Source organism: Staurois parvus, unplaced genomic scaffold, assembly GCF_062004578.1.
Source record: "Staurois parvus isolate SC_StPar_1 unplaced genomic scaffold, SC_StPar_1.0 ptg000232l, whole genome shotgun sequence".
Classification (NCBI taxonomy): domain Eukaryota; kingdom Metazoa; phylum Chordata; class Amphibia; order Anura; family Ranidae; genus Staurois; species Staurois parvus.
Genome location: NW_028318028.1, coordinates 8,882,266 through 8,907,812, shown reverse-complemented (window position 1 = coordinate 8,907,812; position 25,547 = coordinate 8,882,266). Strand labels below are relative to the sequence as shown.

Genomic DNA, 25,547 nt, shown 5'->3' with positions numbered 1-25,547 from the left:
TAATTTAGCTGAGGCTTCAGAGAAAGGGAATGAGAACTGTCTGCATTTGGGGCCGTGCACCTGCACCCACACTTATGTCAGCTTGGGGCAGCGACTGTGTCCGTGCAGCTGCTGCGTCCCAATTGACATGAATTTGGCTGCCTGCTCAGGGATGCACAGAACACCTGTGCATCCCCATGTGCATAAACAGGGCCCTCACACTGGCATACGCACCATGTGATTGAGGCCTTAGTAAAAATTTACCAGTAATTTTGTAAGTTATGTTGTGTTTATGTGCGCTAAAAATGATATAAATGTATTTTTAGATCGCGCATGATATCTGTCCCTGCTGCACATGGGGTACCTTTACTGTGTTTTGCTCATCAATGCCTCGGGACAAGGTGGGGGTATCTTTCAGTGTGACTCAACATTGTGGAGTGAGTAGCGTCAGGCACCTCCGACAGATAGGGCAGATGACTCAGAGCACTTTGCAGGTTTCCATGTAGCACAGGGTGAACCCGACAGTTGGTTGCTACCAGAATCTGATGAGAAGAGAGGACACAGGCATTGTAGGTACTGGCTCTGAGGAAGAGGCAAGACCTCAAAACGCGTCAACCATTTGGAGATCTATTAGTCTCCATACAGACATCATCTAGTGAGATTGGACCTTGCTGTACTTCATATGGTGTGCCTTTGATATTTTATCCTTTTTGAGTATATCACCATTTTTATACAATAAATTAATTTTTGAAAGGTAATGCACTAGACCCGTGCGCCCTCTGTTTGTTTCTTTGTATGCACCAGATTCTGATGGCTGGTAACAATGAACGTGATGGAGCTCAGCATCTTCCGGGACTGATTGCTACATACTTCCCTTATCAGCATCTCCGTCATTTCAGTGAGGACACCTCGTGCAGGAGCCAATCAGGATGCAGGCATGATTAGTCAGGTACACTATTTCTGGGCAAGCCTGGACAAGTTCTAACTAGCCAACTACTACCATTGTCTCTTTGGTGGTGGTCTTCAGGTGTATGAACAACTGATGATGGCCAATACAAACCTCCCCCAGATCCGGATCAGTGAGTCAGACCCAAAAAGCCCACCAAGAAACTACGAGAGCGGCGGCAAAAGAGTTAAGCTGACTACTGTAGGCAACTTGCCTACAAGCTAACCTGTAGAACCTCTGCCTACCATAGGCAATCTGTACAAGCTTGCCTGTAGAACAGGGGTGTCAAACTGGCGGCCCTCCAGCTGTTGCCATACTACAAGTCCCATGAGGCATTGCAAGGCTGACAGTTACAAGCATGACACCCAAAGGCAGAGGCATGATGGGACTTATAGTTTTGCAACAGCTGGACACCCCTGCTGTAGAACTTCTGATTACCAATTTGTATCTGTACAATGGTTTTACTGACATTGATATATGTGATGACACTGTTGCATTACTGTTGAGACGCTACAGTTTTACAGCTGACATATTCACTCCTCTCCATCAGAACCTTCCCTAACAAAAAGTATCACACTTTTTTTTATGTAGTATTTTTCTGAGAATTACAACTTGAAGCCAATGGTAGTCTCTTGATATTTTCTGCATATGATAAAGTGAGCAACTTGTCACAAGACCATATGTACCATGCAGCGCTGGCTAAATTGGCTAAATATAGCTAATCTGAAGAACATATTTAAAAAAGATATATTTTTAAAAATATATATTTTTCAAATATATTCTTCAGATTTTTTTTAACATATAAAAAAGTAATTTTAACATATATTTTTACATATATTTGTAAATGCATTCCAAAAATGTAGATTTGTATTTTTAAGGACATACAGTATATTTGAAATTTTATTTTTCATATATTTTGTAATAAAAATGCATTTAAACACTTTGAAAAGTGGCTACAGCACGGAAAGAGCACCCCGGTTGTCAGGGAAAGTGATAGCAGCAGAGAAAGGTTCCAGACAAGTAGGGACAGGCTAGGGAGTCACAATCCTGTACTGCAGCCTCCCCTTTTGGACCGGACCAGCAAGGAAATATTTCACCCTCTGAAGACAGACACTGTCGGTGCATCTTTACATGCTGCTTCTCTGCCCTGAACTAAACTGGCACTTCATCCTTACATTTTCCAGTTCCTAATCTACACTCTGACCAGAAAGAGAGGGGAATCTTCAGGATAATTATATATCTGCGTAATATCTATACGCTTCTGGTTAGTGCGCATTTCTATCATTTGCACTGGAAAAACAATGAGCACCAATACAGGACTGTATTTCTTGTGTGATCTTCTATTTGTAGTTTATTACTGTCATCTACATTTGCAAATACTATACAGCGCCGCATTTTTATATATCTGTATTTATATTGGGATTTTATGTGCATTTTCCTTTAATGTTCAGCTGCTGACAGTTTGGAGCGCTCACTGTAGCATTTCTTTCGATATATATATATATTTTGAAATATATTGAATATGGCCAAAATTGTAGCATTTCAAATAAATGGCAATATATTTGGGAAGAATATTTTTAAAATATATTTCAAATATATTTTTCTTCCATTTGGGTATCCCTGCTATATCTAAAACTGAAACAAAAATTCAAATACAACCACTTTAAAACATCAGTTATAAACTTTAAGATAAAATCAACCAAAAAACTTTATATTTGCTCTTTAAATAGGAAGCATTTTCGCAGTCAGTAATTCTGGTGTATTTTCTTACATCAGCACAGCTAATACATCACCTTCGTATTGTGATGTGAACTGGGAGATGCCAGACTGACTGATAATATCTGCAAACTTCTAGGTGAATTTGCAACATTGCAATTGTTAATCCTTTAAATTTCCTTACTTCAATGTGTCAGTGTACATAGTACATATATTTGTGGTCTCTTTTTCTACTTATTAATGTTCCACCAAAGTGGTTAATGTGCTGACTCAAATGCTGGCGATCTGCAGTACCATGGTTTGGAGTTCTGAGTCAACTGAAGCCATGTGATGCCTTGCCTGGGTTGCAGACGTACTTCTCTAGTTCCTGTGTGGTTTTTAATGTCTTGCTACATGCGGTGAAAATGACTTCTAATGACTTCTTAATTTCCTAGAACAAAATTGTAATATATGTTTTATCCATTCTATATCTTCTATATGGAAATAGTGTTAAAAAAACAAAATACACTAACTTACAGTTGAATATATTTGTTGGATGCTTGACAATTGCACTGTGGCAAATGGAATTCCATCTGGACCAAGTGGTTTATTGAGTCTGCTCACGGTTTTTTATTTTTGTTTGAGGATGTTTAATGTCACTTACTTTTGAATGACTAACTGCATCTGCTGGAAGTCTGTTCCAAGCATCCACTACACTTTTGGTAAAATAATACTGTCTATTGTTACTACTATTGTTACTACTTTCATCCTGCTAGTTTGAGGCCATGCCACGTTGTTCTTGAGTTCATCATCATAATGAATATACTGTCCTCCTTACCCCAGGAAGTCCAGGAAGATTAGCTACAGTGACATGGGCTGTAAACTTCTTGACAATGTTGTGCACAGTGGACACAGGAGCATTAAGAGCTCTGGAGATGGACTTGTAACTTTGAGATTCTCCATGCTTTTCCACAATTTTTGTTCTCAAATCCTCAGACAATTTTCTGAAGCTCACTTCTGACTCGACATGAGGCTTCGAATTTGAACGATACAACGCTAACACTTAATGTTTTGATCATGTGCACAGCACTGTGTGCTGCCCATAGTATTATTTGCATAGGAGTTTGAGGACCATTAAAAACACCCCTCAAATGCTTGCTTTCAGTGCCAGTGTGAACTAGTCCTTTCTCTTCTCCATGCTCCATGTGGCACACAGACACATACCACAGAAAGGTTGAGTCAATGTTTCACTATTTTAATTAGTTGCCGGAGTGATTTCTGTATTGTCAGCACCTATTAATTGATACAGGTGAGTTTAATTACAAATCACAGGAGCATCATAAACTTTTGCTGTTATAAACTGCAATTATTTCTTAAAATTTTGAGGAGTTGTCAATTTTGTCCAGTCCATTTTTGAGGTTTTGTGTGGAATGTGTAGGATTTGGTTTTGGTTTCTCCATTTTTTTGTGTCATACCAATACAAACAAAAGAAATAAACACAAGAATGTCTAAATATTTGTAATTGCAACAATTTTCTGGGCAAGGTGGTGCATTATCTGACAGAAATTCAGGGGTGCCAATATTTTTGGCTATGACTGTAGGATTGTGTATATAAGATTGTATATTTTTTTTCTTTTTTATTGGTTGAACAAGATGGAGTTGTGCCTTTTTTTCAACCAGACTAATTATGTAACTATGTAACCAGGCCCGGACTGGGAGGAAAAATAGGCCCAGGAATTTTAGACTGAGCAGCCCCAAGCCCGGGGACCCTTTCCTCAGAGCCCGGTGGCGGAACTCCAGGGCCGGTTGCAAGAGTGACCTTTTGCAACCCTGGTAGTTCCGCCACTAGTGTCAGTAGGTTTTTATTTTTATTAAATTTTTTACAATTTTATATTTTATTTTTTTTTTTGTAGGAGAGAAATGAGGGAGAGAAGGAAGGAAAGGGGGAAGGAAGGCAGGAGGGAAAGAAGGAAGGAAAGGAGTAAAAAAATAACGCACACTGATTAGTTGCTAGGGGCTAGCGCACATCATTACCACTCATGGCCTGGTTACTAGAAGTTACCGCACATCATTACCGCTCACTGCCTGGTTGCTAGAGGTTACAACACATCAGTACCACTCACTGCCTGGTTACTAGAGGTTACCGCACATCCTTACCGCTCCCAGCCTGGTTGCTACAGGTTAATGCACATCATTACCGCTCACTGCCTGGTTGCTAGAGGTTACAACACATCAGTACCACTCACTGCCTGGTTACTAGAGGTTACCGCACATCATTACCACTCACTGCCTGGTTGCTAGAGGTTACAACACATCGGTACCACTCACTGCCTGGTTACTAGAGGTTACCGCACATCATTACCGCAGCCTGGTTGCTACAGGTTAATGCACATCATTACCGCTCACTGCCAGGTTACTAGAGGTTACCGAATATCATTAAACCTCACTGCCTGGTTGCTAGAGGTTACTGCATATACTGAGAAAAGGTTAACAGAAGGCAAACTGAACACAGCTTGTCAGCACAACAAAGAGTTAAACTCACAAATTGTCTTTTCAAATATCAGTTTGCACACTTTTTCCTCAGTTCGTGGTGTCTGCGGCAGGTGGCAGCAGTGACACCTATACCCGACACCAGGCTATGGCAGGGGTCCTCAAACTTTTTAAACAGGGGGCCAGTTCATGGACCTTCACGCTGTTGGGGGGCCGGACTATAGTTTGAAAAAAATATGAACAAATTCCTATGCACACCGCACATATCTTATTTGTAGTGCAAAAAAAACCATGAAAAAACAATACAATATTTAAAATACACTGTACACTGACACACTGGACACCAAAATGCACTGTACTCTGTAACATGCTGGACACTGCAATGCACTGTACTCTGTAACGCGCTGGACACCGCAGTTCACTGTACACTGTAACACACTGGACACTTCAATGCACTGTGAACTGTAATGTACTGAACACGCAATGCACTGTACTCTGTAACGCGTTGGACACAGCAATGCACTGTACTCTGCAACGCGCTGGACAACGCAATACACTGTACTCTGTAACGCGCTGGACACCGCAATGCACTGTACTCTGTAACCCACTGGACACCGCAATGCACTGTACTCTGTAACGCGTTGGGCACCGCAATGCACTGTACTCTGTAACGCGTTGGGCACCGCAATGCACTGTACTCTGTAACGCGCTGGGCACCGCAATGCACTGTACTCTGTAACACGTTGGGCACCGCAATGCACTGTACTCTGTAACGCGCTGGACACCGCAATGCACTGTACTCTGTAACGCGTTGGGCACCGCAATGCACTGTACTCTGTAACGCGCTGGGCACCGCAATGCAGTGTACTCTGTAACGCGCTGGGCACCGCATTGCAGTGTACTCTGTAACGTACTGGGCACCGCAATGCAGTGTACTCTGTAACGTGCTGGGCACCGCAATGCAGTGTACTCTGTAACGTGCTGGACACCGTAATGCACTGTGCACTGTAACGTGCTGGGCACCGCAATACACTGTACTCTGTAACGTGCTGGACACCGCAATGCAGTGTACTCTGTAACGCGCTGGACACCGCAATGCAGTATACTCTGTAACGCGCTGGACACCGCAATGCACTGTACTCTGTAACGCGTTGGGCACCGCAATGCACTGTACTCTGTAACGCGCTGGACACCGCAATGCACTGTACTCTGTAACGCGTTGGGCACCGCAATGCACTGTACTCTGTAACGCGCTGGGCACCGCAATGCAGTGTACTCTGTAACGCGCTGGGCACCGCATTGCAGTGTACTCTGTAACGTACTGGGCACCGCAATGCAGTGTACTCTGTAACGTGCTGGGCACCGCAATGCAGTGTACTCTGTAACGTGCTGGACACCGTAATGCACTGTGCACTGTAACGTGCTGGGCACCGCAATACACTGTACTCTGTAACGTGCTGGACACCGCAATGCAGTGTACTCTGTAACGCGCTGGACACCGCAATGCAGTATACTCTGTAACGCGCTGGGCACCGCAATGCAATGTACTCTGTAACGCGCTGGACACCGCAATGCACTGTACTCTGTAACGCGCTGGGCACCGCAATGCACTGTACTCTGTAACGCGCTGGGCACCGCAATGCACTGTACTCTGTAACGCGCTAGATACCGCAATGCAGTATACTCTGTAACGCACTGGGCACCGCAATGCAATGTACTCTGTAACGCGCTGGGCACCGCAATGCACTGTACTCTGTAACGCGCTGGACACCGCAATGCAGTGTGCTCTGTAACGCGCTGGGCACCGCAATGCACTGTACTCTGTAACGCACTGGGCACCGCAATGCACTGTACTCTGTAACGCGCTGGACACCGCAATGCAGTATACTCTAACGCGCTGGACACCGCAATGCAGTATACTCTGTAACGTGCTGGGCACCGCAATGCAATGTACTCTGTAACGCGCTGGGCACCGCAATGCACTGTACTCTGTAACGCGCTGGACACCGCAATGCAGTGTGCTCTGTAACGCGCTGGACACCGCAATGAAGTGTACTCTGTAACACGCTGGGCACCGCAATGCAATGTGCTCTGTAACACGCTGGGCACCGCAATGCAATGTACTCTGTAACGCGATGGGCACCGCAATGCACTGTACTCTGTAACGCGCTGGACACCACAATGCACTGTACTCTGTAACGCGCTGGACACCGCAATGAAGTGTACTCTGTAACACGCTGGACACCGCAATGCAGTGTACTCTGTAACGCGCTGGACACCGCAATGCAGTGTACTCTGTAATGCGCTGGACACCGCAATGCAGTGTACTCTGTAACGCGCTGGACACCGCAATGCACTGTACACTGTAACACACTGGACACCACAATGCACTGTACCTGCTGCCTGGTGTTCTCTCCTCCTCTCCTGTTGCTCCTCTGGCTGCAACAGAAGAAATCAGGGGCTTCCAGGCTGCCTAGCTATTTTTTTTTTCGGGAGAGTGGATAAACGGCTTTGGCTGGCCGTATTTGGCCCGCAGGCCATTGTTTGAGGACCCCTGGGCTATGGGATCTCTTCCAGCGCTTTCCCCTTCACAGTCTGCTGACCTGCCATTTCCGCCCCCCCCGGCCCCGACAGCTGAACAGCCGGCCACAGAGAGGCATAGTGAGCAGTGTGAGCACAAGGAGCAGAAGAGCTGCCACAGCTGCTTTCAGAGTCCCAAGGACATGGAGCCCGGCAGCTGAGCTAAGTGCATGGATGAGGCTTGATGAGGGGCACAGGCTCAATGAGCAGCCCCGCTGCCACAAGTGCTTTGAGAGCCCTAAGGATATGTGGCCCTGGCCCACCAGGCATTTGCCCAGTGTTCCCTATGGCCAGTCCGGGCCTGTATATAACTATATTCCTCAAACCTTGTACCATTTTGTGGCAGTCTATAATCTCATTTTAACTTACTATTACGGTTTTGTAAATGAGGTCTCTAGAGCTGAACAAAGTATTCTAAATGGGGTTTAAATAAGTGCTATCTAGTGGTTCTTTGTATAGTGGAATCAGGGCTTCCATCCACCTATGCAACAGACATCATCGGATCTCTTTATGAAGATAAATGTCATCATACCATGTGACCTTGTGGTCACCATATCCATGTTCTACTTTTGCAGAGAGAACTTACAGTAAGTGCTCATGGCAAAGTAAAAGGTAAACCCCTGATAACGTCATATCGGACGAAACATATGTAGAGTGGACTCTGACCCTGCTGGTATCACACTCTGCTGTCTCGGGAGGCTGCAGTGGCTCTATACGTTTTTAGCAGATAAATGAGTGTTTTATGTTTGATTTTATAATAAATCTTTTATGCACTGTTAGAAACCTCTGCTTATCTTGTCCTGAATGCTTACGGTGTTACTGAGCAGCATTTAAACAGCAAGGCAGAGACACGTGAAGTGCTGCTGTGTTGGAACTGCTGTGGATCAGGCTGCAGTATATTTGATGTACAGAGATATCCATTCACCCAGGGAATTACTATATACATGTTGTCTGCTTCTGCTTGGGAGGGTAAAGTTCTGGTAAACCTAATACTTCCTCAGGGTGATGGGTGCCTTATTTCCATTGTTTGCAGATCCAGAATTTGGGTGTCACTTTATTTTACACTTTTCCTACTGGTGGATGATAGGTTGCACTCTAATTGATTGATTCCACAATGAAGCCTTTTAATGCTGCACCATGAGAGCCCTCTTTTTATCTTTTCCTGCATGCTAATGTAATGTAATGTAAAATGTAATGATTTTGAGCAAGATTTAACCAAGGCAAGGTGACTATAAACATCCTGCTGTGTGGGAAGTGTTTGTAGATCAGACTGCAGTGCACACAAGGCACAGATTCATCCATCCATTAGTTCCAATCTGTCCATTGTAATACATGCATTGTCTACCTCTACTTGGATGGTTTAAATTGTGTAAGCCTAATTCTTACCTATTGGTGACAGGTGCCCCATTTCCATTGTTTGCAGATCCCGGATTTGGATGTCACATTGTTTTTCACTCTTTATATATTGGTGGATGATTTGTTGCACTTTAATGAATTGATTTATGGATATTTTTTAAAACTAATTATGAAACATTTTTTGAATTTTTTATTGAGCCCTTTTATATAAAGTTTATGTGCTCCATAATTTATTTTTTTGGTAGGCGCTACAAATATTTAGTGAAAGTATAAAGTTCACTTGATAGGAGCCCCCCTTTACTAATCATATTTGCAACGCTCATACTTACATAACATGCTTATGTTACATTACAAAAGCCCCATTTGCCTGTTGGAGTCAAATAAAATGTGAAGTACTTCTGGAGGAGCAATAAAGGCCACTTTCTGCTTCTTCTAATGATGAAATGATGGATGGGTAAATAACTTGTTTCCTTGCCTAACCTTTCTTCATTTCACTCCAGCAGGATGGTAGGGGAAGTGTGGGTAAGTATCAGGAACAATGGGCGGAAGGGGTTGTTAGGTGATTTTTAGACGTGCAATATTTTCATTATTCAGAGATTTGGATGTATCTGAATTTTCAAATCACAATAGTAACAAATTTCAATGAATCTAAACTAAGTTATAATGAAATGACTTATGTGAATTTGAAAATAAATTGGAATTTGAAAATAAATTTGAATTCGAAATGGAAATGGAAACATATTGCAATAAATACAGTAAGGTATAAACGTGAAATAAAATGACTCCTACTTAGGCTGCTGAATAGAATAGAATAACAGAATAAAATAGAATAGAACAGAATAGAAGAGAAAATAATGGAATATAATAGTACAGAATAGAAGAGAAGAGAACAGAATAGAATCTAATATGATAGAATAAAATAGAATAGAAAATAAAGAAATAAAATAGAAGAAAATAGAATAAAACAGGATAGAATATAATAGAATTTAATTTACAAAATAAGGAATAGAATAGAATACAGTAGAATAGAAAAGATAAGAAAAGAATAGAATGAAATAGAATAAATATAGCTGTCTTTCAAAATTTGAACTTTAAATTTACAAATAAAAAATATACCAAATAAATTATATATATATATATATATATATATATATGAAACATGTTATTTGCTACAGTTCCTTCACATATCCACATTCAGTTTCTTTTCGCTAAATATTCATCTTTTATTGGTTACATATTCCTGGGGTTATAAATACCAGGAATATTTCTGGTAAACATGTAACCAAACAGGACAAATCCAGGAAGGCAAATAACCCTAGATTGGAACCATATATATAGACAGACCTCCTAAAAATTTTAAAACATTAAACACATTTTAAGTTATTTCAAATATGTATTTATTATGGTTTCTAATAATATAGATATCTATGTAAATAATTGAATATTACATAATATAATATATAAACAAATATATTTTTCTTTGCTGTTTCTTATTTACAGTGGAAAGGTCTTTTGGAACAGAGCAAGTACAAGGTACATACCTTATTATAGCAGACATACTGTACAGCACAACAATCATGTAAATGAAAGTGTATATCTAGTAATGGAAGGTTATTGTATTACTAAATAAATTCACATTATAGCAATATTTATATACTGTAGATTTCTACAAGGCAGTACTCCTGGGAAATTTGTCACAAAAGAGAGAACATGTTACACAAATTCTATACAATACATCAGGGTGAGGAGATAACATTAATAATATTTACTATTACAAGCTGATCCCCAGGCAGATAAACAAGGAAAAAAAATCAATGCCGTTTTGTATTTATTGATACATCAATCCATGCATTTTTATAAAATGGAAACCATGCAAGTACCCAAATTTTAAACTGGTATTGGTCTCTTGTAGCCCAGAGCAGCAGACCTCAGAGTGAGAGAGGAAAAGCAGCACAAGGAGCCAATCAGTTCATGAGCTGAAAAGGAGCATGCTGATTGGAGGAGAGAATAGTGACAGGGAGATGATCTAATCACTGTGCTTCTTCCCCTTCACTGTCTAATCACAGTTTAGGGGTGGGTCCATGAGAAAGAAATCGGGTTGATTGGTGCTTGCCAACCCAGAAGACAAATGACATTAAGTAGAAGAAAAGAAGTATTGCAGTGGAAACTCAGGATTGAAGGTGAGTATTGAAGAATTATAGAATTTTGATCCATCTATGGCCATTTCCTTATAAGAGGAGTCAAAATAGAGATCGATCCAGCAATCCAGCACTGTTGGAACATTTGTGTGCGATCAGCATATGCAGCCAATCAGCTGCAGCACTGATCAGTGTATTCTGACAGTAATGGAGTCCCGCTGCCATAATACAATAGCTCATCAGGGAGGGTTTCCCCATCCACCTTAAAGATGTTTCATTCAGCTTTTTTTAAAGTTTAACTCTGTTCACAATATAAAATTAATTCTCAAGTAGACCCTCTGTACAGTAAGGGTCCACTGCTCATTTTGTTTAGGGTGGGTTGTAAAGCAAAGGAATTCTTATTTTATTTTTCATTCCTGCACACTTCTTTCCAAGGGGCATCAAGATGGTCCTGCAAAGCAGCTTTTTTCCCAGTTGCGGGGGTGATTCTATTACTGTCACCATATATAATGGAGAACCAGCGATGCTAAAGTACATGAGGATGATGAGGTCTTCCCCACATTTCAGGGCTGGAGAGGGATTGGAGAAGCATTTCTTCTACCAAGGAAGAAAGGAAAATGGCATACAGTATTCTTTTCTGTTATGTTACCCTATGTTGAAGTACCATTAGACTCTAATATACAGAGAACCACCCACAATTTATGATTATAAGCTGATCACAGGTAAGATTTTAGCGCTTAAAGGGTCATTCCACTGAACTGTGACATTTTAGTAATAGGTGAAGCCTAGTAGGCTGAGTGAGCCCCTTCATTTTTATGTATTAGGTACCCCGAGAACAAGGTTTGCCTTCCATATTTCTTATACATCAGTTTCTCTTGCATTTCAGGTGTTTTCTCCCACCATTGTGTTTTCAATTTCCTCCTGTTATGTTCTCCATAATATTGATAAAATGTTTTATAAATCCAGCACACAAATTGGAAGCACTCATAATGGACACAGCAGGTGTGCCATCCTGTGCAGAGATCCCACCAATAGAAATCTTGAGAGATATAAGAAACGGTCTGGTAGCCTAATTCTCCAGCAGTACTTGGATTGTAGCTGGTAATATGGTGTAGCTGGATGACCACAGCTAAATCGATATTCTCTTTCCGTCTTCTGTTTTTGTTCAGGTATTGCCTGGAGAAATTGTACTCTACAAGATATCTTTACTTTACAAAAATACCTGCAAAGAAAATTAAAGGCAAGTTCACAAAAAATAAGGTCATTCTTTTCTTTTTAGAAATGTTTGCACAAAGATCGTAGGTTTGGAAAGAACAAGACTCACAAATTTCAGTTTTTGGCCTAGTGCACATGGCCCTATTGATTTTATGTTGGATCTTGCTATCAACATGATCCTGCATAATAGATTTTCCACATTGTATCTAAACATCCGCTTATGTCCGTATTAGTTGAGATCTTGATGTTTACATGTTCGCCCTATATGCGTCATTTGTGTAGTGCCGATGCAGGCGCAGAATTAACTCAGCCTTCATTCATTCTGAATGACTGAAAATAGAGGTCGCTGTACCCCTGCACCGCATGAATTCAGGGCTGATCATTCAGGGCTGATGTGTAGACATCAATAATGTGCAATCGGTGGTGGTGCAGGCACAGAATTACCCTTGCGTTCAGTCATGGTTTTGAGTTTGGAGAGACATGTCAACTGAAAGGAGCATGTGAGTGACCATTTCAGGTTCTGCTGTACAGACCAGGCCAGGTTGAGCTGCATTCAACAAAGCTGCTAGTGAGATGAGGAGCAGACTGCTGTGCCAAGCACTGAACCTGAGGTGTTGAGAACACCATTCTGGGGAGACTCTTCAGCATCCCGAGTTGCTGTGAGAAGTGCATGCATCCATACTGCCACAACTGCATTACCATTTAAGGGGGTCCCCACCGCATGGCAATTTGCATTCTCCCCAGACTGCCACAGAAGAACTGGGTGAGAGGGTCACCAACCCACACTTCAGTGCTACTCATTACAATTAGTTCTTAAAATGTCCACGCAGACCTATTTGGGGTATATTCACTTCTGGACACTGTTGAGTTAAATACATTGCTGACATCTATTGCTGTAAGCTGCTGCCCTTTTCACACTAAAGCTGCAATTGAGCCCAGCCTCCTCTTTTCCTGCTTATAGGACCCCTTGTTTCAGCAGCATTTACCTTTGTTTAGTCAACCTAAAGAGGCACTCCTACTGTAAGGAAATATAGCTTATTAACTGGCATCCATTTTGTATAATGCCTCCATTTTAGATGTGTGAACAAGTTAGTTTAGTTTTTGAGTTTCACTTGTTAATTCTTTCGTTTCATAGCTTTGGTTTCTATTCTGATGAAACGGAACTACCTTATATGGTATCCCTCAGTTTCTGTTCTTCACGTAACTTTATTGATAAGAATGGAATGTTTCATTGGTCATCCTAAGATTAAGTAATGCCTACTGAATTCTGTATAACAGTTCTTGTCATGCATTAAACTTTCAGAGATTTAGCTTTCACACTTTGGTGTCTGGAGTTTTATTTCTCCCAGGCCTAATCGGGAAAATATTCTAGGACATTTTGGGCTACATACAGAAATTGATCTTTTTACCTACTAAGTTAAACCCTTCCTTATGGAATTTTCCCATTAACTTGTCATCTTAAAGTGAACTTCCCCATTGACTCCATACCTTAAAGCAACATCACCCTGTTTGCACTCCAACGTAAAGGGTCCAAACTAAGCTGGCAGAAGCTATAATAAAGCGCTTTTCAGATGAAAGAGTCTGTCTGGTATCAGCACTGGTGTGCTGGAGATTTGTTAGCCTGACTCAGAGCTCCTAAGTGAACTAGTTAGTTTTCTTATTGGTAGCCATCTGAAGTCACTTGGAGTGTGATCCCTCAGTCAGAGAGCTATTGTTAACACTTCTGGTACTGGACTACATATTTAGTCTCACTTCAGAGGTAATGGTGTTAAATCCACTGTATTGTTATTGCCTTCTCCTTGTGTGTTAACTTTGAATCTTTGAACTGTTGTATTACCTTACCACTCTAAACATGCCAATATAACCAGTTCACTTTATTACAGTCAGTGTGTGCCCTGTTTGTCTCGGCAAGTGTATTTTTGTGGTTTCAGCAGAAGTGAGGTTCCACCTAGGGCAAGGAAAAGAACAGAGGACCCAATACTACCAGCAGCTCCTGTGGAGGTACAACACAACCATGTTTAAATTCACTTACTCATGACTGACTCGCACCACTGCTGGAAGACTGTTCCAAACATCACTGTTCTTTTGGAAAAATAATACTTTCTAAGGTTAATTTTGAAAGTTTCTCCTGTCATTTTGAGCTCATGCTCCTATGTTCTTGATCTTGGCTTCATATTACAAATAATGTCCCCCTGAACTCTTTTCATATAATTAGGGGTCTACTTCACTGGATAAATGTCACAAGCATTCGCCCAGCTGTCACGAATTCTGACCCGATTTTCTGTAATATTTCCTTTGATCTACAGCTTCATCAGGAAAATTCACTTTATGGGCACTAGATGGAGGTGACATTTGTCCTGCTAATTGTTTTTTTTCATAAATAGAACCCTTAGTGTATCCAAAGTTTTCAGTTGTGGCCCCTCTTTTGCCTTCTTTTCCTAAAGCTGTACATATTAAGTTCCTGATTTAAGAAAATGTAATTTGCATTTGATAAAAGGACTTTTGTTTGAAAATTGTATATATACTTACAGGTTTAACAAAAAAGCAGATGACGCATACCACCAGAACTATACCAATTGCAACGAAGATGAGGATAATGATCAATTTCCAAAATGCTATACCAATAAATTCAGGCTGTGGCTTATGATATGTCTCTACCTGTGGCCCTACTCCTGTGTGAAAAATAGGAGAACAGAAAAATTTGAAGTTTGCTTTCAGTAAGGAAAAATATAGTTTTACAATTGCTGATTGTCCTTTCAGCTGAGCTTCCTGTATTATCACTCATGGTAAATTCTGCATATATAGTAAGTCAATTTAAGTGTTTTAATCAGAGCACAGTGACAGGTGCTCTTGTACTCTTAAAAGAACAACCCCCACCCCACTGTGCTGATTCCCCACAATCCTCTTCCACTCTGTGAATCCTAACCTTTTGTAAGCTCTGGGTTGAATGGCATTGGTTTTACACATGTTAACTTACTCCTCTTCTTCATCAAGTGATGGTGCTCGGTGCATGACCAGTTCTCATCTTGGGAAAAAGTTGCATGTTTTTCCATACCCAGGAAAACTAGATGATTACCAAGGGCTTTCATGGAGCAACTGAATGGTGGGGGAACTTGGCAAAGGTGTAAGGTTTGTATAAGAGAACCCAACACTGACCACAGACAGATCAAAATTTGGTTGGTTCAGCAGGGATCTGCTGGGGGCGTGCAGGAGGGCGCTTTCTGGAAGGACATCATATGATGCCTTCCCAGAACTGGACAACCGCGCTGTAGCCGTCATTCGGCTATAGCGCAGTTGGCAAATGGTTAAATGAACAGCAAAAAAAGAAAACATTTAGATTAGCACATGGGGTTGTTGATGTGAAGGTGGTAGAAATGTAATATAAATGTATGGCAAGGTGGTATATCACACCTAGTGTGGCACATAAGCAACAAGCAGAGAAATCACCTTTATGTTGGAGAGGGTGCGGGATAAAGGGAACAATGGCACATATATGGTGGGACTGCCACCATACAGGGAGTATTAGGTGGAAATAATACACCAAATACAGGTGTTTAGGGGAATGAGTATTCAGAGAGATCAATGGGCTTGTTTATTTCATTATACCAACCACTCAGTGAAACAATATACTGTAAGAACATGATAATATACCACCTGATTAATGCAGGAAACGGTTTAATTCTGAAATTCTGGCAGGCTCACGATGCACCAAAGATAAAGGATTGGGTAAATAGGGTGGATTATATCTATAGGATGGAGGAATTATATCATATTGCAGAGGATAAAATAGGGAAATTAAAAAAAAAAAACATGGGAAAGTTGCAAAGAGTTTAAAATCTAAAAGGGATATGTGGAGTTGGTGGAGCCTTGATGAAGAAAAAAGAGAAAAATTTGTTAAATGCAAGGAAAGATATAGGAGAAAGATAGACCTGGAGAAGGAAGTCGGAGGGAGTAATGGAGGAACAGGAGAACTAGGAAAAAGAAGATTGGGAATAAAAAAAAATCTTTACTACCAAAAACATTGCCTGTGTGTGAGGGAAGGGGTGCATTTTTCTTACTACCCGGGAGTCTACTCAATATATTATATGGGTAAAGTTTTATGAAGATTAAAATTTCACTAACCTGCTACATTCATTGTAGTTGCTGAGGAATAATTAAAATAAATATATTGTTCACAAGTGGGAACTACACACATACCATACTTAAAATTATAGAAAGATTATCATATTACATGAACTTTTACTAACCTGTTACATTGTCTGTAGTTGCTGTGGAATAATAAAATAAATGAATGATTTAAAAAATGAGTATTTTAAAGCTCTACAGACACACACAGCTTATACAGCTTCATCAGAGGTGGGCCTATGACTTCTTACAGTCATAGTAAGTTCTCAGTCTAACAGGTCGACATTTGGTGTCATTCAACCCAGAAGACTGAGGACATCTAGGGTGGAAAATCATTACTGTGTGGGAGAGAGCCAGAGAGGAGGTGAACATTGCAGCCATGGCAAGTGGTTTCTCCTCTACCTTGTCCAAGGCAATTTATCATCTATTATTTATTTATTGTTTAAAATAAAGTCCCTATGATCCCCTTATACTTAATACATGGTCCTGTGATGTTCCACTGCACTGGTTCCAGTGAAGGTGACCGGTCAGCTGAAGAATCTCTGTTTGTCTTGTTTCTATCCCTATTGTTAGATGTTGACATCACACTTTCACTGTATTCACTACAGGCCTGTTTAAATTCTAAGCAGGTAAAAAGTTGGTATACACTTAATCAGGATTGGGCTTGGACACTGCCAGAAGAAGACTGGAGGACCATGATGCTGCACTGTTGATGAATTAAAGTATATTTGTGTCTTAGAACAGAAACTTTTAAAATATATATATATTTATTGTTTTTGTGTGCTGGTGTCCTCAAAGGTCTGCAGCATGGAGCTGGGAGAACAAAGTGGTCACCCAAAGAACAATATGGGGTATGAATACGGTAACGTACATTCAGCAAAGTGCATGTAAGACAACTGGGTAGAGCATGCAACCTTCTGTTGGCAGTAATGGAGAATACCCCTGTCTCCACCCAGGATAGAGTTGGTTAATCTCAATACCTCAGGGGTCCTGTTCCTAGATCCTCATAAGGGACTTCAGGTAGGTGATGTAATTGTTATTGGAGAGAAAGTAAAAACCCATCAGTGGTTAGAACACAAAGGCACCTTGTGGAATGTGTATCAATGTGTGTCTACTGATTAATTGAAGTTAATGTATTTTATGAACATCAAGTTACTTTATTTAATCAAAGATGCATTTTTATAGCTCAAACTTGTAACTTTCTCAGTTTAAAGGTGATACAAAGATGTTCTGTACTTCCTGGTTGTACAGGCTTCACCAGAGTGTGTTTGTGTGGAGCTCCGTAGAGACACAGTTGATGTAACTTGATACTTGTAGAATACGATGACTTTGATTATGTATAGAAAACAATGTGCGCTACCACAAATATTAGTAAATTGAATAAAAACTTAATAAAATAATGAAATGTGATTTGCTGCAAAACAAAAATAAAGTAGTGTTTTTCTACTCATAATATTAGCACATATAATGATGTACAAAAATATATAAAATAAACAGTGCCTAATAGTGCACAAAAAAAATATATATACTGTATATATATATATATCATATCATCAAAGAGTCTTGCAGTGCACAGTCATCCCAAAGATTATACATTATTGTGCTTCCACTGATAGCACTCCATATCAAAATAAATTCAGTGCTCCTCCACCTGAAATGGAATGGCTGCTCACCTCGGGTTGTGGACGTACAGTAAATAGCAACATAGGTCTATCAAGCATGATCATCCCATACATGAACTCCAGATGGCAGCAAAGGACTTGTACTGTGTAATAACAGGGATAGCAATAACTATCACCCACAATCACCCACCCCATGCTTTGATGTTTTTTTTGCCTTCCTCTGGATCAACTGTGGGTATAGGATTATAACTGTTTTTTTTTTAATGGTTGAACTTGATGGACTTTCGTCTTTTTTCAGCCAGACTAACTATGTAACCTCCTCACCACTCAGCCTGAGCATATAAGGAAGAGAGAACAGCCTCCAATCGTGTAAAACCATTTAATAAATGTAAAATATGAATAACAAAGTTTTCACTCACAATATAGCATGGTATTTAATGTGTATCAGCATGAAAATCCGAACTTCCGGTCCACGGAAAGTAGCTTTCCTATCCCTGATGAAGCCACGTGGGTTGGCGCAATGTGTGGGGCGGAGCTTAGTGACATCACTTCCAGTCATGGAGCCGTGGGCCGGAAGTTCAGATTTTCATGCTGATACGCATTATATACCATGCTATTTTGTGAGTGAAAACTTTGTTATTTATATTTTACGTTTATTAAATGGTTTTACATGATTGGAGGCTGTTCTTTCTTCCTTATAGGCTGAGAGGTGAGAAGGTTCCTGTGGGTGATCGTATTACCATCCCTGTTATTATACAGTACAAGCCCTTTGCTATCATCTGGAGTTCGTGTATGGAATGATCCTGCTTGGTAGACCTATGTTGCTATCGTGTTTCCCCGAAAGTAAGACCTACCCCAAAAGTAAGACCTAGCGGTACTTTTTGACGTACCGCTAATATAAGCCCTCCCCCCAAAAGAAGACCTACCTCCACCAGGGGTGGACTGACCATTCGGGCACTGCCTGAAGACCCAGGGTCACTGCAGGGCCCCATGAGAGGCTCAGTCCGTCCCTGTATGTGCCGCTTCTCAAATAGGCAGGCATTGAGGGGACGGACAGTGAGGCAGGCACTTCGGACACCTCTCAGCAGTTTCAGCAGAGGGGCGGGTCCACATCCCTGCCATGGGTGCTGAAGTCGGAGTGCTGGAGGGGCGGGCAGAGTGTGCAGCAGGTAAGTATGTAATCCCCCGACCCTGGTGACATGTAGTAGGTGGGGGGGGGGAGAAAGAGGGCAGAGAGAGAGAAGGCAGGGGGGGGGGGAGAAAGAGGGCAGAGAGAGAGAATGCAGGGGGGCTTGCTTTAAAACGTACCTTTTTGTGGAGCTGGAGGAGACGTCAATAAAAATAAGACCTACCCAAAAATAAGCCCTAGTGCATTTTTTCCACCTAAAATTAATATAATACACTGTCAAATTTTCGGGGAAATATGGTATATAGGTCCACAACCAGGGGTGGACTGACAACTCATGGGGCCTCCAGGCAATTGGGGATCATGGGGCCCCTGTGTCCTTGCCCACACTCAAAACACACCCAAAAAAGCCTATAAAAGGTACCAGGGGCATTTTATGGGGCCCCCTACTGACCCCGGGCCCTCGGGTAGTGCCCGAGTGCTCGAATGGTCAGTCCGCCCCTGTCCACAACCTGAGGTGAGCCATCCTATTTCAGATGGAGTGGCACTGAATTTATTTTGGTATGGAGCACAATTAGTGGGAGAGAGAGAGAGAATGGGTTTTTTGCTTTCTCTCCAACAACATATACATTTATTACCTATGTGTGGGTGAAGGGGTAAACACTATCGCATTTTTCCTGTTCAGGAGTGCAGCCAGTATATTATATGGGTAAACTTTTATGAAGCTTAAAATTTCACTAACCTGTTACATTCATTGTAGTCCCTGTGGAAAAATGTAATGAAAGAATTAATTAAATAGTAAGTCGACAGGCACGCAGTAAAAAAATGACAAAAAGGAAAATATTATGTGAGTATATTTTTAATCAAGATTTAAGATTTACAAACCTGTTATATTCATTGTAGTTGCTGAGGAATGATTGAATATATAAATAAATTAAAAAGATAAAAAAGCTTTTCTAACCTGTTATATTGTTCGCAGTTGCTGTGAAATATTTAAGTAAATATAAGGTTTGATGAATGGGTATCGTAAAGATCTATACATATACACATATTTATTTCAGGTACTTATATAGCACTGTCAATTTTATGCAGCACTTTACATATATATTGTACATTCACATCAGTCCCTAACCCTCAAGTGTACAATCTAAGGTCCCTAACTCACATTCATACATACACATACTAGGGACAATTTAGACAGGATCCAATTAACTTACCAGCATGTCTTTGGAGTATGGGAGGAAACCGGAGTACCCAGAGGAAACCCACGCAGACACAGGGAGAACATACAAACTCCAGGCAGGTGGTGCCGTGGTTGGGATTTGAACCTATGACCCTAGTGCTGCCAGGTGGGAATGCTAACGTGTGTGTGCGTGTGCGTGTGTGTACACACTGCTCAAAGAACACTTTGAAAACACATCAGATCTCAATGGGGAAAAATTTCATGCTGGATTTCTATACTGATATGGACAGGGTAATGTGTTAGGAATGTATGGATACCCCATCGTTTGATGGAAATGAAAAATTTCAAACTAGAAAGGACTGAATTCAAATGCACCCCAAAAATCAAAATGAAATAATGATGCAGCAGGCTAGTCCATTTTGCTGAAATTAATTTCAGAAACTCAAAATGGTACTCATTAGTTTGTATGGGCCCCACGTGATTATGTATGCATGCCTGACAATGTTGGGGCATGCTCCTAATGAGATGATGGATGGTGTCCTGGGGCATTTCCAGGGCATCTGGATCAGGACCATGGCATCTGGACCAGGGCATCACTGAGCTCCTGGACAGTCAGTCTGAGGTGCAATCTGGTGGTGTCGAATGGACCGAAACATGATATCCCAGAGGTGTTCTATTGGATTTAGGTCAGGCAAGCATGGGGGACATTCAATGGTATCAATTCCTTCATTCTCCAGGAACTGCCTACATATTCTCGCCACATGTGGCCGGGCATTGTCATGCACCAGGAGGAACCCAGGATCCATTGCACCAGTGTAGGGTCTGACAATGGGTCCAAGGATTTCATCCCGATACCTAATGGCAGTCAAGGTGCCATTGTCTAGCCTGTAGAGGTCTGTGCATCCCTCCATGGATATGCCTCCCCAGAGCATCACTGACCCACCACCAAAATGGTTATGCTGAACGATGTAACAGGCAGCATAACATTCTCCATAGTGTCTCCAGAGTCTTTCACGTCTGTCACATGTGCTCAGGATGAACCTGCTCTCATCTGTAAAAAGCACAGGGCACCAGTGGCAGACCTGCCAATTTTGGTGTTCAATGGCAAATGCCGATTGAGCTCTATGGGGCCGGGCAATGAGCACAGTGCCCTTCAGAGGACGTCGGACCCTCAGGCCACCCTCATGAAGTCTGTTTCTGATTGTTTGGTTAAAGACATTTACAACAGTGGCCTTCTGGACGTCATTTTGTAGGACTCTGGCAGTGCTCATTTTGTTCCTCCTTGCAGAAAGGAGCAGATACCGGTCCTGCTGCTGGGTTAAGGACCTTCTACGGCCCTGTCAAGCTATCCTAGAGTAATTGCCTGTCTCCTGGAATCTCCTTCATGCTCTTGAGACTAGAGGATAAACAGCAAACCTTCTGGCAATGGCACGTATTGATGTGCCATCCTGGAGGAGTTGGACTGCCTGTGCAGCCAGGTCCAGATATCTCCCCATGCTACCAGTAGTGACAATGACTCTAGCCAAATGCAAAACTAGTGAAAAACAGTCAGAAAAGAGGAATAGGGGAAAAAATGTCAGTGGCTTCCACCTGTAACACCATTCCTGTTTTGGGGTTGTCTCATTGTTGCCCATCTAGTGCACCTGTTGATAATTTCATTAACACCAAAGTAGCTGAAACTGATTAACAACCCCCTCTGCTACTTAACTGACCAGATCAATATCCCAGGAGTTTAACTGACTTGATGCTATACTCTGACTAAAAAGTGTTCCTTTAATTTTTTTGAGCAGTGTATATACACTATATTGCCAAAAATATTGGGACACCCCTCGAAAGCATCAATCACCTCCATGGCCACAGGTGTATAAAATCAAACACCTAGGCATGCAGACTGCTTCTACAAACACGTGTGAAAGAATGGTTCCCTCTCAGGAGCCCGTTAAATTCAAGCGTGGTACCGTGATAGGTTGGCACCTAGGCAATAAGCCCAGCTGTCAAATTTCTGTGCTACTAAATATTCCATGGTCAACTGTTAGTAGTATCATAACAAAGAGGAAGCAACTGGGAGCAACAGCAACTCAGCCATGAAGTGGTAGGCCACGTAAAATGACAGAACGGGGTCAGCGCATGCTGAAGCGCACAGTACTCCTAAGTCGCCAACTGTCTTCAGCGTCAATAGCTACAGACCTCCAAACTTCATGTGACCTTCAGATTAGCACAACAACAGCGTGTAGAGAGCATCTTGGAATAGGTTTCCATGGCTGTGCAGCTGCATCCAAGCCTTACATCACCAATGCAAAGCCTTCGATCGGTGTAAAGCTTGCCGACACTGGACTCTAGAACAGTGAAGACGTGTTCTCTGGAGTGACGAATCACAGTTCTCTGTCTAGCAATCCAATGGACATGTCTGGGTTTGGCAGTTGCCAGAACGGTACTTGCCTGACTGCATTGTGCCAAGTGTAAAGTTTGGTGGAGGGGGGATTATGGTGTGGTGTTGTTTTCAGGGATTGGGCTTGCCCCCTTAGTTCCAGTGAAGGGAACATTTAAGGTGTCAGCATATCAAGACATTTTGGACAATTTCATGCTCCCATACTTGTGGGAACAATTTGGGGATGGCCCCTTCCTGTTTCAACATGACTGCACACCAGTGCACAAAGCAAGGTCCATAAAAACATGGATGAGTGAGTTTGGGGTGGAGGAACTTGACTGGCCTGCACAGAGTTCTGACCTCACCCTGATAGAACACCTTTTGGATGAATTAGATAGGAGACTTTTCATCTGACATCAGTGTCTGACCTCACAAATACACTTCTAGAAGAGTGGTTAAACATTTGCATAGGCACACTCCTAAACCTTGGGGACAGCCTTCCCAGAAGAGCTGAAGGTGTTATAGGGTGGGCCAACTCAATACTGAACCCTATGGACCAAGATTGGGATGCCATTAAAGTTCATGTGCATGTAAAGGCAGGCGTCCCAATACCTTTGGCCAATATATATATATATATATATACACACACACACACGTAAATCTCCAAGGAAAACTTTTAAAGCTTCCACTGTGAATGCAGAGTGCCATGCTGGTTCTCCACCATGGGTGAGCCCGTGACATCCTGCACTCATAGTATTTCCTCAGTATTTCCCCACCTATTAGCTAAATGTTCTGTGTACAGCAGCTCCATACACAAGAATGGTTGTACCTAGCTGTATACTGGTATACCTGGTACTTGCATAAACCCGTGCATGCATGCAGGTGTAAACCTTGATTGCAGACTGTTGGCATACAGCCATTCTTGACTATGTGTTGGCTCTATAAAGCAAGTTTGGCTCCTAGACAGGGAAATATGCCCATACTTTATGTATTATGGCCCCAGGCAAAGATGTGCAGGAGTCCTAACAGGTTAACACTGGAGATCATTGATTCCAGGACCTTCCACTATGCTGGTATCAGTAAAGGTGATCAGTTAGCTTAAAGAGCTCTGTTTGTCTTGCTGCCATCCTTTAGGTTGACATCATCAAACCTACACTGTATTCACCACAGGACTGTTGAATTCTAGCCAAGCAAATCGACAGTGTCCATGTAAGGGACAGGATAGGACATGGACATTACCAGAAGTACCCTCCCCACACCAAGATGGGAGGACTGGGATGCTAGACTGTGGATGAATTCAAGTATATGTGGGTTTTAGACCAGAAACTCTATAGGGGTAAACACTAGTGCACTTTGTTTCCTGCCAAGAAGTGCAGCCAGTATATTATATAGGTATTCATGAAGATTAAATTTCACTAACCTGTTACATTCATTGTAGTCCCTGTTGAATAATTTATTGAAAGATTTAATGAAATAATAAGTCCAAACACAGTTAAAAAAAAAGTTTAGATATTAAATGGGTTTACAAATCTGTTACATTCATTATAGTTTCTGAGGAATAGTTGAATGAATACATTAATTCACATTGAGGACTATACATATATCTAATCTAATAGAAAAGATTTCCATAGTACATGAAGTTTTAAAACAGACTAAAAAGCTTTACTAACCTGTAACATTATTTGTAGTTGCTGTGGAATAATTAAAGAAAAATTATTTAAAAAATACATTTTGTAAAGATTTATACAGATTTATATAAATACACAATTAAAGTTCATAGTCAAAAAACAACTTTTTAGGTTTCATTACCCTGTGGGTGCAGGGTGTCATACTGATGCTCTGTCAGCAGTGGGCCCATGACAAGCAACAAAAATCACCAGTGGTTTACCACTCTACCAAGTCCCAGGCAATATGTCATTAAAAAAATGTAGTTCCTTTGACCCTGTTATACTTACTTTAATGCACGGTCCAGTGATCTTCCATTAGCTGACTGGTCACCTTCACTGCCAACTAGTGCAAAGAGGTTCTGTTTGACTTGTTGCTCCTCATGTTGAATCAGAAAACCTACACCGTATTCACTACAGGACCATTATATTACATTCTAGCCAAGCAAATTGGCAGTGTCAATGAAATCAGTACGGGACATGGGCACTATCAGAGTACCCCCCCCCACCCATGGGCAGACTGGCCATTTGGAAACTCGGGCACTGCCCGAGGGCCCGGGGTCAGTTGGGGGCCCCATGAGATGCCCCTGGTACCTTTTTCATAGGCTTTTTTGAGTTTGGGCAAGGACACAGGGGCCCCATGAGCCCCTATTGCCCGGGGGCCCCATGAGTTGTCAGTCAGCCCCTGCACCCCCCCCCCCCACACACACACACACCAAGATTAAAGGACTGGGATGCTGGACTGTGGATGAATTAATGTAATGTATATATGGATCTTAGAACAAAAACTATACTGGAAAAACATTGCCTGTGTATGGGTGAAGGGATTGCATTTTTTACTGCCTGGGAGTCTACTCAATATATTATATGGGTAAAGTTTTACGAAGATTAAAATTTCACTAACCTGTTACATTCATTGTAGTTGCTGAGGAATAATTGAAATAAATACATTGTTCACAAATCAGAACTACTCACATACTTAATATAATAGAAAGACTATCATATAAGATGAACTTTTACTAACCTGTTACATTGTTTGTAGTTGCTGTGAAATAATGAA

At 41.5% G+C, this 25,547-nt stretch overlaps 1 protein-coding gene across 3 annotated transcripts in view; it reads right to left on the bottom strand.

Annotated features, from left to right (window-relative positions):
- Window positions 1–10,336: 10,336 nt before the first annotated feature.
- LOC149460351 (uncharacterized) overlaps window positions 10,337–25,547 on the bottom strand; it is a 52,218-nt gene continuing 37,007 nt past the window's right edge. For 2 of the 3 annotated variants that reach the window (XM_089679941.1, XM_089679943.1), the window contains 9 exons: window positions 25,512–25,532; window positions 25,392–25,412; window positions 24,494–24,514; window positions 24,244–24,264; window positions 20,015–20,035; window positions 16,647–16,667; window positions 16,522–16,542; window positions 14,929–15,071; window positions 10,337–12,406 (listed from right to left, as the gene is read on the bottom strand). In XM_089679941.1, coding sequence (XP_089536067.1) covers window positions 12,395–12,406; window positions 14,929–15,071; window positions 16,522–16,542; window positions 16,647–16,667; window positions 20,015–20,035; window positions 24,244–24,264; window positions 24,494–24,514; window positions 25,392–25,412; window positions 25,512–25,532 — 302 coding nt within the window. In that variant the 3' untranslated portion in view covers window positions 10,337–12,394. The remainder of the gene's footprint in view (window positions 12,407–14,928; window positions 15,072–16,521; window positions 16,543–16,646; window positions 16,668–20,014; window positions 20,036–24,243; window positions 24,265–24,493; window positions 24,515–25,391; window positions 25,413–25,511; window positions 25,533–25,547) is intronic. The other variant, XM_089679942.1, reaches the window with a different exon arrangement.